Source organism: Lucilia sericata, unplaced genomic scaffold, assembly GCF_015586225.1.
Source record: "Lucilia sericata isolate MDLA Ls3-8-SP2 unplaced genomic scaffold, ASM1558622v1 Contig000006F_arrow, whole genome shotgun sequence".
Lineage (NCBI taxonomy): Eukaryota > Metazoa > Arthropoda > Insecta > Diptera > Calliphoridae > Lucilia > Lucilia sericata.
This window is the reverse complement of record NW_023994047.1, coordinates 918,016-933,689: the sequence shown is the minus strand read 5'-3', so window position 1 is coordinate 933,689 and position 15,674 is coordinate 918,016. Positions and strand designations below refer to the sequence as shown.

The window sequence follows — 15,674 nt, the reverse complement described above, 5'->3', positions numbered from 1 at the left end:
CCCTTGTAACTACTAACATCTGCCATTTTGTGGAGTTGTCTGTCTAACTGTTTTACCTGCAACCCAACAAAGTAACAAATTTTATTTAAATTTCTTTTTCAATGTATTCGTTTTTACTCTGTTGGTCCTGTTTGTTGATTTTCCTATTATTGTTTGACTTAAGCATAAATCTGTACTCTTTTAGCCTATTTGCATGCAGATGGAAAATTAGCATTAACAACAACAACAACAACACAAACACAAGCATTAATAACCGAGGCTAATGTAAATGTGTACCTAACATCTATTTAAAACTAGTAGAACGTTTGTGTATTTTTTTGGCCTTTTTTATATGAAACTGTAAATGTGCATTCGATGGTTTGGCCACGAATTGTGGTTTACTAGTTTGCCTTAAATCCTTAAATCTAGTAAGCAGATACAACGAAAAAAATAAACAAACCGACGAGAAAGAGACACCATTACTAAAACAACCGTAAGTTATGTATAGGAGTAAACAAACACACAAGCAAATACAAACAAAATATGCATGATGATGTCCTGTAGCATTTAATGCAAAATATTTTTTCCACATTGTTACAGTTTTCATATACAACATCCACAATACACAGTATGCTGCTCAGTGTTGTATACAATTGATGACTCTTGGCCATATACTGGTCTTGGTTGCAAACAAGCAGCTGTATATGACTTTATGGTCCTGCAATTTTAATTTTATTAAGCCTTTTTTTTTTTGCTAAGTGAGTGTGTATGTGTATGTGCCTCTTGCTTAAAATATTTTGAGGCAAATTTTAGTTGTACTAGTACAATCTATAATCGATAGATTATTTTAATATAATTGAATTGGCAGCATAATGTGTTTATCGTTTAGTGATTCACATTAAGTGCTGTCAGGTCTATAACTTGAAAAGCGAAAATTGAAAAAAAACAAAGATTATGAATAATAAATTTTATGGAGAAAAGAGCATAATTGATGTTGGATTAAAAGGCAATCTAAATGATATGGTTTTAAGGTTAGAGTAATAAATGTGTAAAGTTATTATTTAAAGGAACTAAATTTGTCTGTCTTTCTCACCTTGTAAAAGTTTGCCTGCTAACAGTATATTTAACCCATAAATGTCGGTATATTTTTTATTTTTCTAGGTTAGGTTAGGTTTTTTTGTAAGTTAGATATTTTTCTCCAACTTTCTTTAGCTTAAGGTGTCCTTTACAACAACAACAACAACACAAAAACTGCCTTAACTGATGACAGTTCATTTACTTGTTTTCTAAATAAAAACACTGTCAATGCATCATTATAAAATGACACAAAAACCACATAATAAAATAGTATAATAGATAAAATAAATTACACTTAAAGAAAAAGTTTCAGAATTTAAATATTAAAACAAAAACTAAATTAAAAACTTTTTTATATTTTTTAATATTTTTCAAAAATATAATATATATAAAACCTTGTTGAGCTCATTATTTTATCTAGCTCATTAATATGATAATTTCTTTCAGTGTTTTTGTTTTATATATAAATTCTTTGCACTTAAGCTGCTTTAACCATCATGTATTCATTTGTAGATTCATACATTCATTCATTCAGAGACACCACTCGTAACCAGTTTACATTTACACACATTATTAAGCCAGTTTTCTTCTCATAACTAGGTCGAATATGCTAAAAGGATACTTAAGTCTTTGGGGCCTGCCAGTACTTTCTTTCAGTTTTATTATTATTATCTTTTTTTGCTTTTTGTATTTTTGTTAAAAACATGATTATGATGGCGTTGTAGTGGCTAAAAAATGACGATGATGATGATGATGTCGTTGACGACGACATCAACATTTTTATTTTTTTATTTAAATGTATGAAGAAAAAAAATATAGAACATAAAATACTTGTGCTAAATTTGTTGTACATGAAGTGCATGTACAAATGCATTTGTGTATGTAAAATATTTTTAATGACAAAATTTAAAAAAAACTATACAAATGAGATAATTTTTGGAAATTTTAGTATTTAAAATCAATTTGAAAGTGAGATTTTAGGAAATTTTTCTTAAATTCTCTAATAGATTTTAATAATTTTTGTAATTTATTACACATTTGACCTCATGTAATTAATTGCCCAAATGTAAGTTTTTTGTTAAAAACTTTAAAATCTTATGATTTCTGTAATTATATAATAGTTTCTTATATATTTACATTGTTGACATAGTGTAAACAATTGAATTAATTTAGTTTTATAGGAAATTTTACTAATATTTTGCGTAAATTCTTATAGAAAACATATATTTGTATATTTTACATTGTTGACATAATGTAAACAATTGAATTAAAAGGTTTTCAAAGTAAATTTTAATAAAATTAAATTTATCGATTTAAAATAAAAATTTTTCTTAACTTTCTTAACATTGTTGACATAAACAAAGTCAAAAATTACTTTTCGGTTAAAATATTTAATCTCTTTTATAACTTGGCGATTTTGTGACAGTTTTTTTACATTATTTACATTTTCTTAACTTTCTTAACATTGTTGACATAATGTAAACAAAGTCAAAAATTACTTTTCGGTTAAAATATTTAATCTCTCTTATAACTTGGAGATTTTGTGACAGTTTTTTTTACATTATTTACATTACTTTTCGGTTAAAATATTTAATCTCTTTTATAACTTGGAGATTTTGTGACAGTTTTTTTTACATTATTTACATTGTGTAAACTATTAAATTAATAAATTTTTTTTTTCAGGTTTTTGTTTAAATTTTGTAACTTTGTGACATTTTTTACTATATTTTACATTGTTGACATAATGTAAACAATTACATTTCATAGATTTTTAATTGAAACTGTAACTACTGTAAAATTTTTAAAATTTCTTTTGCAGGTTTTTGTTTAAATTTTGTAACTTTGTGACATTTGTTACTATATTTTACATTGTTGACATGATGTAAACAATTACATTTCATAGTTTTTGCATTGAAACTGTAACTATTCGATGCTAATTAACATAATTTCCATATTTTTTACACTGTTGATATGGTGTAAACATTGGAAAAAAGTGCTTTTGTTTAATCATTGCATTATTTACATTGTGTAAACAATTAAATTAATAAAAATTTTAAGCCCTCTTTTTCTGTTTTTTGTTTAAATTTTTTAAATTTTGTGACATTTTTACTTTATTTTACATTGTTGACATTATGTATGCAATTGATTTTTTATAGTTTTTTTTGCTTTAAAACATTGAACTCCAATGAAAATTAAAATAATTTCCATATTTTTTACATTGTTGACTTGGTGTAAACAATAAAAAAAATCCAGTAATTTGTTTCGAACTGTGTGTAAACAATTGAAATTTAGGGTTTTTAGAGTAAAATCTTCAAATATAAGTTAGAGAAATGTTAATAAAACTTATATTTAAATAGTTTACATTGTTGACATTATGTAAACAATTAGAAAAAGTAAATTTTTAGTAGAAAATTGTAAAATTATTTTCTAATTTTCTAATAGTTTACTTTATAGATCTCATGTAAACAACTGATTTTAAAGGTAAAATTGTTGACATGTTGTAAACAATGAAAAATTTCAGTAATTTGTTTCAGACTGTGTGTAAACAATTGAAATTTAGGGTTTTTAGAGTAAAATCTTCAAATATAAGTTAGAGAAATGTTAACAAAACTTATATTTCAATAGTTTACATTATTGACATTAGGTAAACAATTAAAAAAAGAAAATTTTTAGTAGAAATTGTAATTTTTTTTTTCTAATTTTCTAAAAGTTTACTTTATAGACCTCATGTAAAGAACTGATTTTAAAGGTAAAATTGTTGACTTGGTGTAAACAATAAAAAAATTCCAGTAATTTGTTTCGAACTGTGTGTAAACAATTGAAATTTAAGGCTTTTAGAGTAAAATCTTCAAATATAAGTTAGAAAATGTAAATTAAACTTATATTTCAATAGTTTATATTGTTGACATTATGTAAACAATTTCAAAAAGGCAACATTTAGTAGAAATTTCAAGTTTTTGTTCTATTTTTGTCATTATATTTTACATTATAGACCTCATGTAAACAACTGATTTTCCGGGAAAAAATTTAACTTTTAATGGGAAATTTTACATTTTATGAAAATGGTAATTGAATTTATTACTTTTAATTAAGGGAAAAAATATATTTTGTTTTTTTTTTTCAATTTTTTTTTTATTAAAAACTTAAAAGGAAATGTATATTTAATATATGTACATATGTATGTAACTGTCTTTATACTTCAATATACATATACAACATTTGTATTCAAAGGTAACAAAGTACAAATACATATACAAAAATTGTCATCATATTAATGAACATTTTTGACAAATAAGCCGGAAGCCAAAAACATGTTAAATACAGCAACCAGTCAACCAAACCAAACTGAATCGAACCAAACGAACCCATCAATACCAATAGCATTGCCTTATTGAAATATGAGCCAATGATACAGAGGCTTAACAAATACCCAGAAATGTAATTGTTCGAGTATGATGATGGTGATATTAACCTAAAGCACCGACTAACAAACTGGGCTAAGAGATTTTGTGGTTTTTGTCTATTGAATTAACAGATACATATATTTAAACATTATTTAACATTAAACTCAAATCTTACAAAATTTGTATAAAGTAACAACTTTGTGTTACAGGTTAGCTATTTAATTTAACTTTTTTTTTACTTCTATTCTCTTTATATTTTAATTTTCCATTAGCTATCAGGTTGCTTTTATGTAAAAAAAATCAATATAAATAAGTAGAGAGTGTGTGTGTGTGTATACTTCCTTATTAACTAAATTTCAATTTCATAAGTGAAATTGAAAGGTTTTGCTTTATTCATTAGAAAACAGGAAATATAATAAGCATCAACACACAAATAAGGTTTCTTTTATACATTAACATTAAATTTAAATAATGATTAAAAAGCTTTAAACTTACCATTTGCGCCACACAAAAACAATGACGAAAATTGTGAAACGGCACCTCATTATAGTGTTTGTACACCTCGTACAGCCATTCACGCAAAGTATCGATGGGTAGATTAAATTTCTCTATAAAACCTAATTCGATAAACATAGTTTGCATTAGGTGTATGATATCGGCATCACCCCAATCATAGGAATCGAAGGCGGGAAAACGTAAAGCATGACGCACCTCTTCCGAAAAATTGGTATCGCAAATTTCCAAAAAACGTTTCTTAACCTCCTGATGCTTTGGTAAACTACTTTTACGATGCGGTGGACCCATGGGACGTTTAGAAAGACCTAAAAATTTTTAAAATTAGAAAAAATATTAATAAAATAGTTATTTCTTAAAATTATTTACAATTCATTAAATACACAACAGAAATACTGGAAAAGTTAACTTAAACTTTATTAGTTTTAAAATCAAAGATAAGAGTAGCAGTTTGTTGTTTACAAAAAAATATATATTAAACGGAAATACTAAGGCCAATTGATAACGGAAATTAAATTTGTATGCCACACTGCTCAACGGTATACAGCATACTTTTAGTCTGTAGTAGACTCAACTCTAAAACAACAAACTTACACATATACAGACAAATAAGGTAAATTACCTTTAAATAAACCAGCTTAGACTGATTGAATTTCCTAACACGACAACACAAACTCAACATTTTCTCTACTTACTAACTAATTTTAGTTAAAAGGTAAAAATTTTTTTCTTACTAATTAAATCAATGCATAAACGTAGCAAGTTTAATGGTTAATGGGTTTCATTACTATATATGTATATAAATAAAATAAAGATTACAATGTAGCAACTACAAACGTTTGGTTAGTAATTAGTAACTCCCTACACTGATGCAACAGTTTTTTGTTTTAATTTTAATTTAAGCTAATACATATAAGGTGATTGCTCTCTTAGAGCTCTCTTAAAAAACAAAGAATACAAGAAAACCATAATAAATATAATGAAAGAGATAGATAGAGAAGAATTTAATACAGTAATGTATACTTGTATACAAAATAAAGCCACATTAAAATATAAATTGTTGCAGCTGTTTCAGTCAAATGTTGATGATGCAAGTCATTACCTTAAACCAGCTTAAAAACCCTGAATAAACAAAGTGCCAAGTAGGGGGAAGAGATGAAAGGGAGTGGGGGGAAAAATAAACAAAAGTATAAAAGAAAAACCTTCATTACATTACTTATTGTTAGCATGAAGAGTATGCATACAAAAAACAACACAAACACTATGTTGCAATAATGTACAAAAATAAAATGTGGAAAAATTTTATACAAAAAGTTGCTTGCAACAGCTCCTCAGATCATTAAATTTGCATGAAGCAAACAAAGAAAGAATAAAATGAAACTTCACTTCACACCACTTAAGCAACTCCTACATTGTCTTAAGGACAACCAAATGGTAAAAACAGACAACAGCAACAACAACTACAATAACATATTAAAAAGAAAATATTTATAATAAAGTATCAAAGCCAACCATGTTTATTACATGAAAAGTATGAAAGCAAAACACCTTGGGTGTAAAGTGTTAAATGTGTAAAAGAGAAAAAAGAAAGTGTTAAGACTTTACAAAACAATTTAATTTTATATTTTTTATCGGCTTTAAGCAACCTCAACATACATTCTCCCCTATTCCCTGTCAACCAGTGATTATGTTTGTGTTCATTCTTAGACACCTGCCATGTACATACAGCCAACAACAACAACAACAACAATCAATTTCAAAGTTCATTTTCCTACAGCTTCTTTGCAACACATCACATCAATTCAGTTGAGTTCAGTTTTTTGTTGTTGTATTAAGTTCAATTCACTTCACCATCAAAAAAAAAAAAAACGGTTGCTTTAATTTTGAAAAGTAGAAAACTGCAGACCATTGAAGTAGAAAAGTTACGTGCTTTACAGTTTTCAATCGTCTAAGAAAATATTTTGAATGTTTTGTTAATAGTATATCTCATGCTGGCGCACACTGCCACTAATGCCCAGATAATCATTTATTCTTCCTTGTAGTTAATAGGTTTTAGTAATTCGTTGCTGGAATCAAGATCAAACGCAGTATTTTATTTTTTGTTTCCCTTGACTGAAGATGCGTAGGTGGACTGTAAAGTTTTTAGACTTAAAATCAAAGTCTCAAAAAATTAGAATCTTATACCCTACACCACTATAGTGGACCCAAAAATATTGGTCCTACAGAGACCTTAAAGCTCAGAATCCCTTTCTTAGTAGATTAAGCTATGTCTGTCTGTCTGTCCGTCCATCTGTCCATGCAAACCTTGTGCACACTCTACAATTTTCAATATAATTTAATGAAATTTGGCCCATGCTTTTCTTTTGACCCAAGGACGAAGGTTAAAATCGGTGCATTATTTCGTATAGCCCCTATACAACCGAATAGGGCTTTTGAGCTCAAACATTTGTTAAATGTTCTTGTATCACTTCAAAAGTCGACAAAACTTAATTTTATATAAGACTTAATATCACTGCGGATTTTCGTAATGATCGGGCCTCAGTGGATCATATACCCCATACAAAGTTTCCATTCAGAAAATGACTTCATGGTCAAAATTTCTATGAAAAAGTACTTTCAAGTAAAGCATCAAGGTATCTTCTTATCCTTTTTGAAAATAAATTTTTGTTAAATAAATTAACAAAGTACAAAAGCTCAAAAGTACCTTTTCCAAAAACTAACTAAAAGTAACTTTTCTGAAAAGTACTTTTGTGTTAATTATGCTAAAAATACTTAATTTTATGCATTTTTCCATGAACAAATTAATTTTAGTAAAAAATTAATGAAAAAGTAAATTTTTCCAAAAAGTACTTTTTTGAATTTATAATAAAAAGTCTCCTTAAAATAATGTGTATCGGAAAATGTACAAAATAATGATTTACCATAGAAAAATATGAATAATTTCCTAACAAAACTTCTCAAACATACCACCCACTTTGAAGAGCAGCATCATACACACATACATGAACATTAAAAGCAATCGACTGGGATTTTATTTACGAGATATTAGATAAAAAACCTTAACATAATGTACGAGTATTTGCTGCTGCCCTAAAAGATGTATTAGAATGTTTTTTTTTTCTTCATTCCAGGATGTCTTATCCTTATATACACTCATGAATTATCAGCAGAAACAAAAAAGAAAAATTTCATTAAAATTATTGGAATTGTTTTTTTTTTGTTGGATAGTAAAGTTTAGCTAACGGAAATCGAAAATAAAAGAACACAGGAAATGTTCATAAAATATATAAAGGATTTATTTAAGAAGAAGAAAAAAAAACAAACGCAATGAGGTAGAACAAAGTAATAGGCAAATACATGGTTAAAGCCAAATATAATGAGAAAAAAATCTATTTGTATAGCTTCATTAAAGGATTTTAGGTAACTTTTAACAAAATTTATATTACATAATACCTGAGAAATTTAATTCTATTATAACTTCATTAGAAAAGCATGTTTATTTTATTATATGTTAATTTTACTGACACTTTTCTTTATTTAAGGTTTTTGTTATCAAACTTTATTGTTTGGCTTTCAATTGTATTTAATTTCTATTATAGCTCTAATAAAAGTAGGATTATTTTAATTGTTTGTTATAAATAAATTTAATTTTATACAAAATTTTCAATTAAATGGTTATTTGCTTTTGTCAACTCAAATTAAACAAAAGATCTACACTAACACCTACACTTTTATTCAACTAAACACAGGCATAAAATAACTGTTAAGCTAGCATTAATGAAAATTAATTTTAAAGACTCGTTAAAGGAAAACTTACAAAGAAAGTTTTAAATAAATATCTTTATTTTAATCTTTTTTGATTTAATACTTTTTTGTTGCTTTATTTTGTGTGTTACATAAAATTCAAATTAAAAACAATTTAATACGCGTGTTTTGTGGGCCCAAGATGTTTACCTAAATAGAAAATACAAAAGATGTTGTTTACCAAATCAGACATTAAATAGCACAGTTGAAAGATGAAAAGTGTTTTTGTGGAAGGCAGCCAGCCTTCTTCTTCTTCTTCTTTCTGGGGCCTGATTTACATGGAAATTTAGACATGCCAGTAATTAAGTTACTGAAATGCTGATAATCGCTTTGACAGCCAGTTATATTTGGACAATGGTATTAGTGAGAATTAACTTTGTGGCAAAAATAAATTTTAAATAAGTTGTGGAAATTTAATAGAGTAAGTTTAAGTTTGTGGTTAAAGGGAAGTAAAGGATAGTTGAAAAGTTTAAAGCATTTACAAATAAAATGTTTAAAATGTGTAAAATTCTTTAAAGCAAATAATACCTTAAGATGACTTTTTAAGTATTAAAAGATTTAATTTTCGAGATTTTATTTCAAGTAAACGTATACTTGTTATTTAATTGCAAACAATTTAATATTACGTATACGTAACCTTTTACATGTAAAAGCACATATAGAAGTATTATTGCCTACTTTTAGGTGTTGTAGTTTAATCATTATTTCTTAACGTATACTTAATATGGAATTGACAAGAATTAAATATTAAGTATACGACAGAAAATTATTGTTATCTTTAAAGCAGAAACTGGTGAAAATGGTGTAATTAATATTAAAAATTAATAAAATAAATTGAAAATTTTGTTATTTGTTAACAAAACCAATATAATTTAATTTGTTTGCCTAAATTTTAACATAAATTTTCTTAACATTCCAAAAGCTTTCTTTAATAGAAATAAACTTAGTTGTTGGAAATATTACTTTTCTTAAAGTTAATTGATTATATTTGTTTAATTTTACTTTATCTATATTATTCTCTCTAAAAGTGTTATTTTATAGGTCACTTTAACAAAAAAAATTCAAAAATTTTAAGCTGACAAAAATAGGTTAATTCCAACAACTTAATAAATCAACTCACACAAAAACTTATTTACTTATAGTATAGTACAGTACAGTTGCTTAAGCTTAACACACCGTTTCAGCTAAAATCTATGCAGATTTGTGTCACAGAAAAACCAACTGTTGACATAGACCAAAAAAGCTATTAAACAAACTTTTATTTGTTTTTCAAAAAAAAGAAAACAACTCAAAAAAGTCTCTTACAAATCCCCAAAGGCCGGTTGTATAAACAAAATATAAGCAAAAAATTCTACTAAAAATAATTTGAAAATTTACTAGAATTTAAAAGACTACTTGGCAAAGCACAAAATGCTAAGAAAAACTAAATTAATTTAAGAAAAAAAAACTGACAGCTTTGTTGAAATTTCAATTATTTAATGTTAATGTAATATTTCACTTATTTAGCTTTCTTATTTTGAAAACTATAATGACAAGTTTAAACGGCCATAACTAGTTAATAATGTATAAATATTTAATTACTTTCTTTGCATCAGCTATATTTAATACATGTAAGACTTAAGGAAACAAACACACACAATGGTGTTACCAACAATTGACAGTTAATAATCACTAAAATCCTTTAAGTAAAACACAATTAATTACTGCTAGTATGACCACTGAATATGAACTGTTGTGTGGGAGCTTTTTCTCAAAAGCCTTTATTGTTAGTAATTTGTGGCTTTTAAGACTTAAACCTTTTCTGTTTGGGTTATTATTAATTATTGTTGAAGTTTATTTATGACATGTCTTCACTGAACAAGCTAATTGTTAAACCAAACTTGTGTTTTTAAGTAGTTAATATCAAGTTAAATAAGCAGAACGAATAGATAGTGTTTGAATAGCATAATATTTGTTTAGGTCGAAAATGATAAATATTAGAGAAACGTATGAGTGTGGAGAAATTATGAGAATTTAAATAACACTCATACGCCTGGTGGAATTTAATAGAAACATTTTAAGCAACTTGAATGGAACAACAGAATTCGACATTTTTTTTATAAAAACTTTAATTAGTTAGTTTTAAAAGAAGGATGTATGTTACATCAGTTCCAAAAAATGATAAATTTTAGAGAAACGTATGAGTGCTGAGAAATAATGATAATTTAAAAAACACTCATAGGCCTGGTGGAATTTAATAGAAAAATTTTAAGCAACTTGAATGAAACCTTAGAATTTGAAAATTTTTTCATAAAAACTTTAATTAGTTGTTTTAAAAGGATTAGATACGAATGCTAGAAAAACGTATGAGTGCTGAGAAATTATGATTATTTAAATAACACTCATACGCCTATTGGAATTTAATAGAAAAATTTTAACTTGAATGGTACCACAGAATTCGAAAATTTGTCCATAAAAATTTTAATTAGTTATTTTAAAAGAAGGATGTTAAAGAATGATAAATTTTAGAGAAACGTATGAGTGCTGAGAAATTTTGATAATTTAAATAACACTCATACGCCTATAATGGATTGGAACCACAGAATTCGAAAAGTTTTCAATATAAACTTTAATTAGTTATTATGAAAGGAGTATGTATGTTACATCAGATACGAAAAAATGTTCCTAGGCCACTCTCGGGCCTGTTGTGCTTTCCTGTGCCAGAGTCTCTGATAGGAATCGAAAGAAATTGTATACAATATTTTGAAATACACATTTGTAGCTTCTTTAACAAATAAATTTTAAAATTTATATAATCTTTTTTACCTTTTAACATATTATTTTACATAAAAAAGGTTTTATTTTTTTAATTTAATTTATCTTATTTTAACACATTTCTATCTACAAAAGGGTGTCATATATTACTTCTTAGAACTGGGGAAAATGGTTTACAAATAATTTGTTATAATTAAAAACATTTTATTTTTTTGCCAAGTTTTAATCTTTTTATGAACGTTTTGCATTTAAAAACAAAAACCAGAGATATAATTAATTATTAAACAACAACTTTTAATATTTTTTTTCTCTAACATTTACACAAAGTTATAATAATGTGTGTTTTAAATGAAAATGCTTTACTCATTGAAGAAGTGAAATATTAAGAGAAAAGCAAAAACACATAAACAATGTTTTTTTTTGTAAAGGTGTAAATGTTTGTGGTGTATACACAAACACATAAATAACAGTTATAAATGCATTTGTTTTCATACTCCCTAAACAATAAGATGAGTGGAAGAGATAGAGAGTAAAGAAAAACTAAAAAAATATACATATAGAAATGATGAGCATGATTATATAGACAATAATAAGTATACATGATGATGATGATGATGTTGTTGTTGTTGCCAACTCAGAAAAACCCCCTTAGAGCGTAAATTAATTAATTAATGGATTGTAATTAATTATGAAGCTTTACTGTGGTATTTTATTTACTTTTCTTTATACTTGTTTTATTGCTTAAAATAACAACAACTTAAAGCACTACTGATAAAAGTACTTATTTAAGGGTTATAACAATGTAAACTCTTCTTTCCCTTTATAAAACTTACTTAAAGTTCTCTTGCTCTTTTTTTTATTATAACTTGTAAGTACACTGGCTTTTTTATGTTTTTCCCTTTCCTGTTTATGTGTTTCCTGTATTAATTTATGCCTGTTAAAGTAGTTTAACGGTTGTATTTTTTTGATATGTTTATGTTGGTGTGAGTTTGACAAAACTATTGTAATTAACTAATAAATAAATGTTTTAATAAACATTTAATTAAGTTGTTGTTGTTATTAGGCTATATTTAATATAATACCTATAACAAAAACAAAAAAACTTAATAAAACAAATTATGTATAATTAAAATTGATTAAGCCACAAATAAGATATTAAACAAAATATTCACCATTTGTTAAAGCAACATATAAACAATAAGGCTTATTATCTTTTTAAATGAAGTTAATAATAAAATGGAAAATTTATGATATTTAACCTTTAGTATAACAAGCTACTGCCAACAAATAAAGACATTAAATATTACTTGTACTATTAGCAGTAATCAATATTCCTTAAGGCTATAACAAGGCTGCATATTTTATACAGAATCTTTTTAAATATTTTACTGTTATTGTACTGTTATTTTTCCCCAAACATAAACAAACGCCTACATAAAAATAAACGTTAAAGAAAAAATCATAAAAATATTCAATTTGAAAATTTAAAAACAGCTTAATATAAACATTTAATTATATTGTTTATTAAATTAAAACTTTTTTTTAAGACCAAAATATTTTTATTCAATATTTTAACACATTTTTTTCTCTAAAGACTTTTTTTATAGACCAAAAGAAAATATGTTAAATTTTATTACTAAACATATAGAAACAGCTAAAAAGAAAGGATAAATAATGAGCCTTTGTGTTGCTGTTAAACATTGAAAAAAGAATGTTTAAGAAAAACTTTAGATGTTGTTTTCTTCGGTTAAACATTCTTTTTAATATAAACCTTGTTATCTCACGTACTTTTTTAAAACAAACTCTTGGAAAAAAGCGTTACCGACAGACAGACAGACAGACATCTACATAGACAGCATGTTAGACAAACAATGTAGAACAAAAATGTTTTAAGATTTGGTTTCGTTTACTTATTTATTTATTTTGTGTTCTACAAAACAAAAAGAAATGAAAAACAAAACAAAAAACAATCTTATAGAAATAAAAGAAAAATGCTTGACATCCTTAAACGTTCACATAAAGTAGAAAAATAGTAGGAAAAAAGTGAAAAAAAAACTTTAGAAAATGACTTGTTAACACAGACCTACTTGCAATCATATACACAAATGTACAAATCGGAAACATACACATACATACTCAATATAACCTACATTTAAATAGCTTTAGTGTATTTTTCAGTTGACGGTGGTGTTAATGGTGGTGGTGGTGGTGTGAAAAGTATAGCAATACAATAAACTGATTGTATAAATTTCATAACAATAAGACATGACATAATTTCATTTACATACAAATATTCCTACACAACATACATTTACAAACTCACACTTACACACAGGAGTTTTATAGTCAGCCTCTGTAGACGTGTTAATGTTGTTATTATTACTTGCATGTATGTATGTTGGTAAGTATTTGTATGTATTGAGTATACTTGTATTTGAGTATTTGTATTTAATTTATAATCATATTTAACCTTAATATTGTTTGACTAAAATACATATACATACATATCCTAATACAACATATTTGCATAAAATCTATAATTATATAGATAAAATAAGAGCCTTAGTTTAAAAAAGGGACTAACTAGAGTTTTTCCTTTAAGCCATAATGAAAACAAAGAAATTTAAAATTTTACTTTTTGGAACTAAAACTCCCTCATACTTATTGAAGCCAGTAAAAGCTGGCTTTTTGTCAATAATTTTTTTTAACAATTGCAAATAAGCTGTTTAACACTTTAGCTTTGTCTCATTTATATTTGTCTAAAAGCCTACGGAAAATCCTATTTTATTACTTATATTATCAATTGACAAATAATAAGAGCAAATAAAAGAGAAACTAAGTGGGGGAGAATGTTAAGGGAACAATACTCAACAGCAGCCTCAATACCCTGTTATACATATGATAATAATATAATAATAATATGAAATTGCTATTTATAGGTTGGCTGTATTTTTCAACAAAAATTATTCAATTAGTAAAGCTGTTAATAAGTATATTTTAAGGTTTAAATTCAATTTAACAAAAATAAGTATAAAATTTGTACTTATAACAAAATAGAGCAGAGATAGTGAAACAAATTTTTGAAATAAAGTCTTTTTCATTTAAGCTTTGATTGGTTTAAGAAATCGTAAGAAAAAGTAAGCAGAGAATTTGGAAAAAGTTCCACGATTAAAGCTTTTTTTATAAATTTTTAGCTTTGATTTGTCCAAGAAAGCTTGCGCAAAATGTCGGAGAAAATTAGTAAAGATATGAAAGAAATTTATGAAATAAAGCTTTTTCCATTTAAGCTTTGATTTGTTTAAGAAATCTTAAGCTTTATTTTTTAACAAAATATTTACAATTTGAAACAAATTCAATATTTTTGTTGAAAATTCCTTTACGAATTAACATAAGGCTAAAGAAAGCTTTATCAAAAGCTTTAGAATTACTCTTAAATTTTTACATTTGAAAAGAAGCTTTATTTTCAAATAATATTAAAAAACTCTTAAAGGTTTCTGTAGAAAAACTTTATTTTGAATAATTCTCAATATAACATCGTTTCGAGTAAGTTTTTGTGAAATGTTTCAGAGAAATAGAAAAAATTAAGCGTATAAAGCTTTTTTCAAAATTTAAGATGTAAAGAATTCTTTTTCTTACATTTGAATAAAGCTTTATTCAATTCAATTAATATTAAATTATTCTTAAAGCTTTGTGTATATGAAAAGTTCTATTTTTTTACAATTTGTAATATAAGTTCGATTATAATAAATACAATGAAGCTATGAAGAATGTTTTATTTTAAAAACGAGTAAAAGCTATTTTTATTACATAAAGGCTTCTTTATATTCCAAAAAGCTTTCTTTTTATAAATATTCCCAATTTAAAACGAGTTCAACATTTCTGTAAGAAGTTTCTTTAGGAAATAACGCTAATGATAAAGAAAGCTTCGTTTCCACGACAATTGGATCTTCGCTCTGGAACGACCCGAGTCATACTAGGCCAAAGATTGTCAACCCAGCGACAGCTATATCAACCGAAAGTTTAAACATTTGTGTGAGTTTCTATATCAAAAGCTACTAAGTAATCGTAAATCTTTACATTCAAGATATCTAGCATGTCAGCTGAGGGATAGGTGTATTAAGTTAGAATATTTTGACTCACTGT

General features: G+C 25.8%; 1 protein-coding gene and 1 long non-coding RNA gene across 2 annotated transcripts in view; one reads left to right on the top strand and one right to left on the bottom strand.

The window, feature by feature from the left end:
• The window catches only part of LOC119602341, a 195,030-nt gene that overhangs the window by 91,555 nt on the left and 87,801 nt on the right, over positions 1–15,674 (top strand). The window lies entirely within an intron of this gene.
• LOC119602269 (high affinity cGMP-specific 3',5'-cyclic phosphodiesterase 9A) overlaps positions 1–15,674 on the bottom strand; it is a 130,552-nt gene that overhangs the window by 27,123 nt on the left and 87,755 nt on the right. Inside the window, exon 5 of the mRNA XM_037953698.1 lies at positions 4,956–5,281. Within this exon, the coding sequence (XP_037809626.1) occupies positions 4,956–5,281 (326 nt within the window). The remainder of the gene's footprint in view (positions 1–4,955; positions 5,282–15,674) is intronic.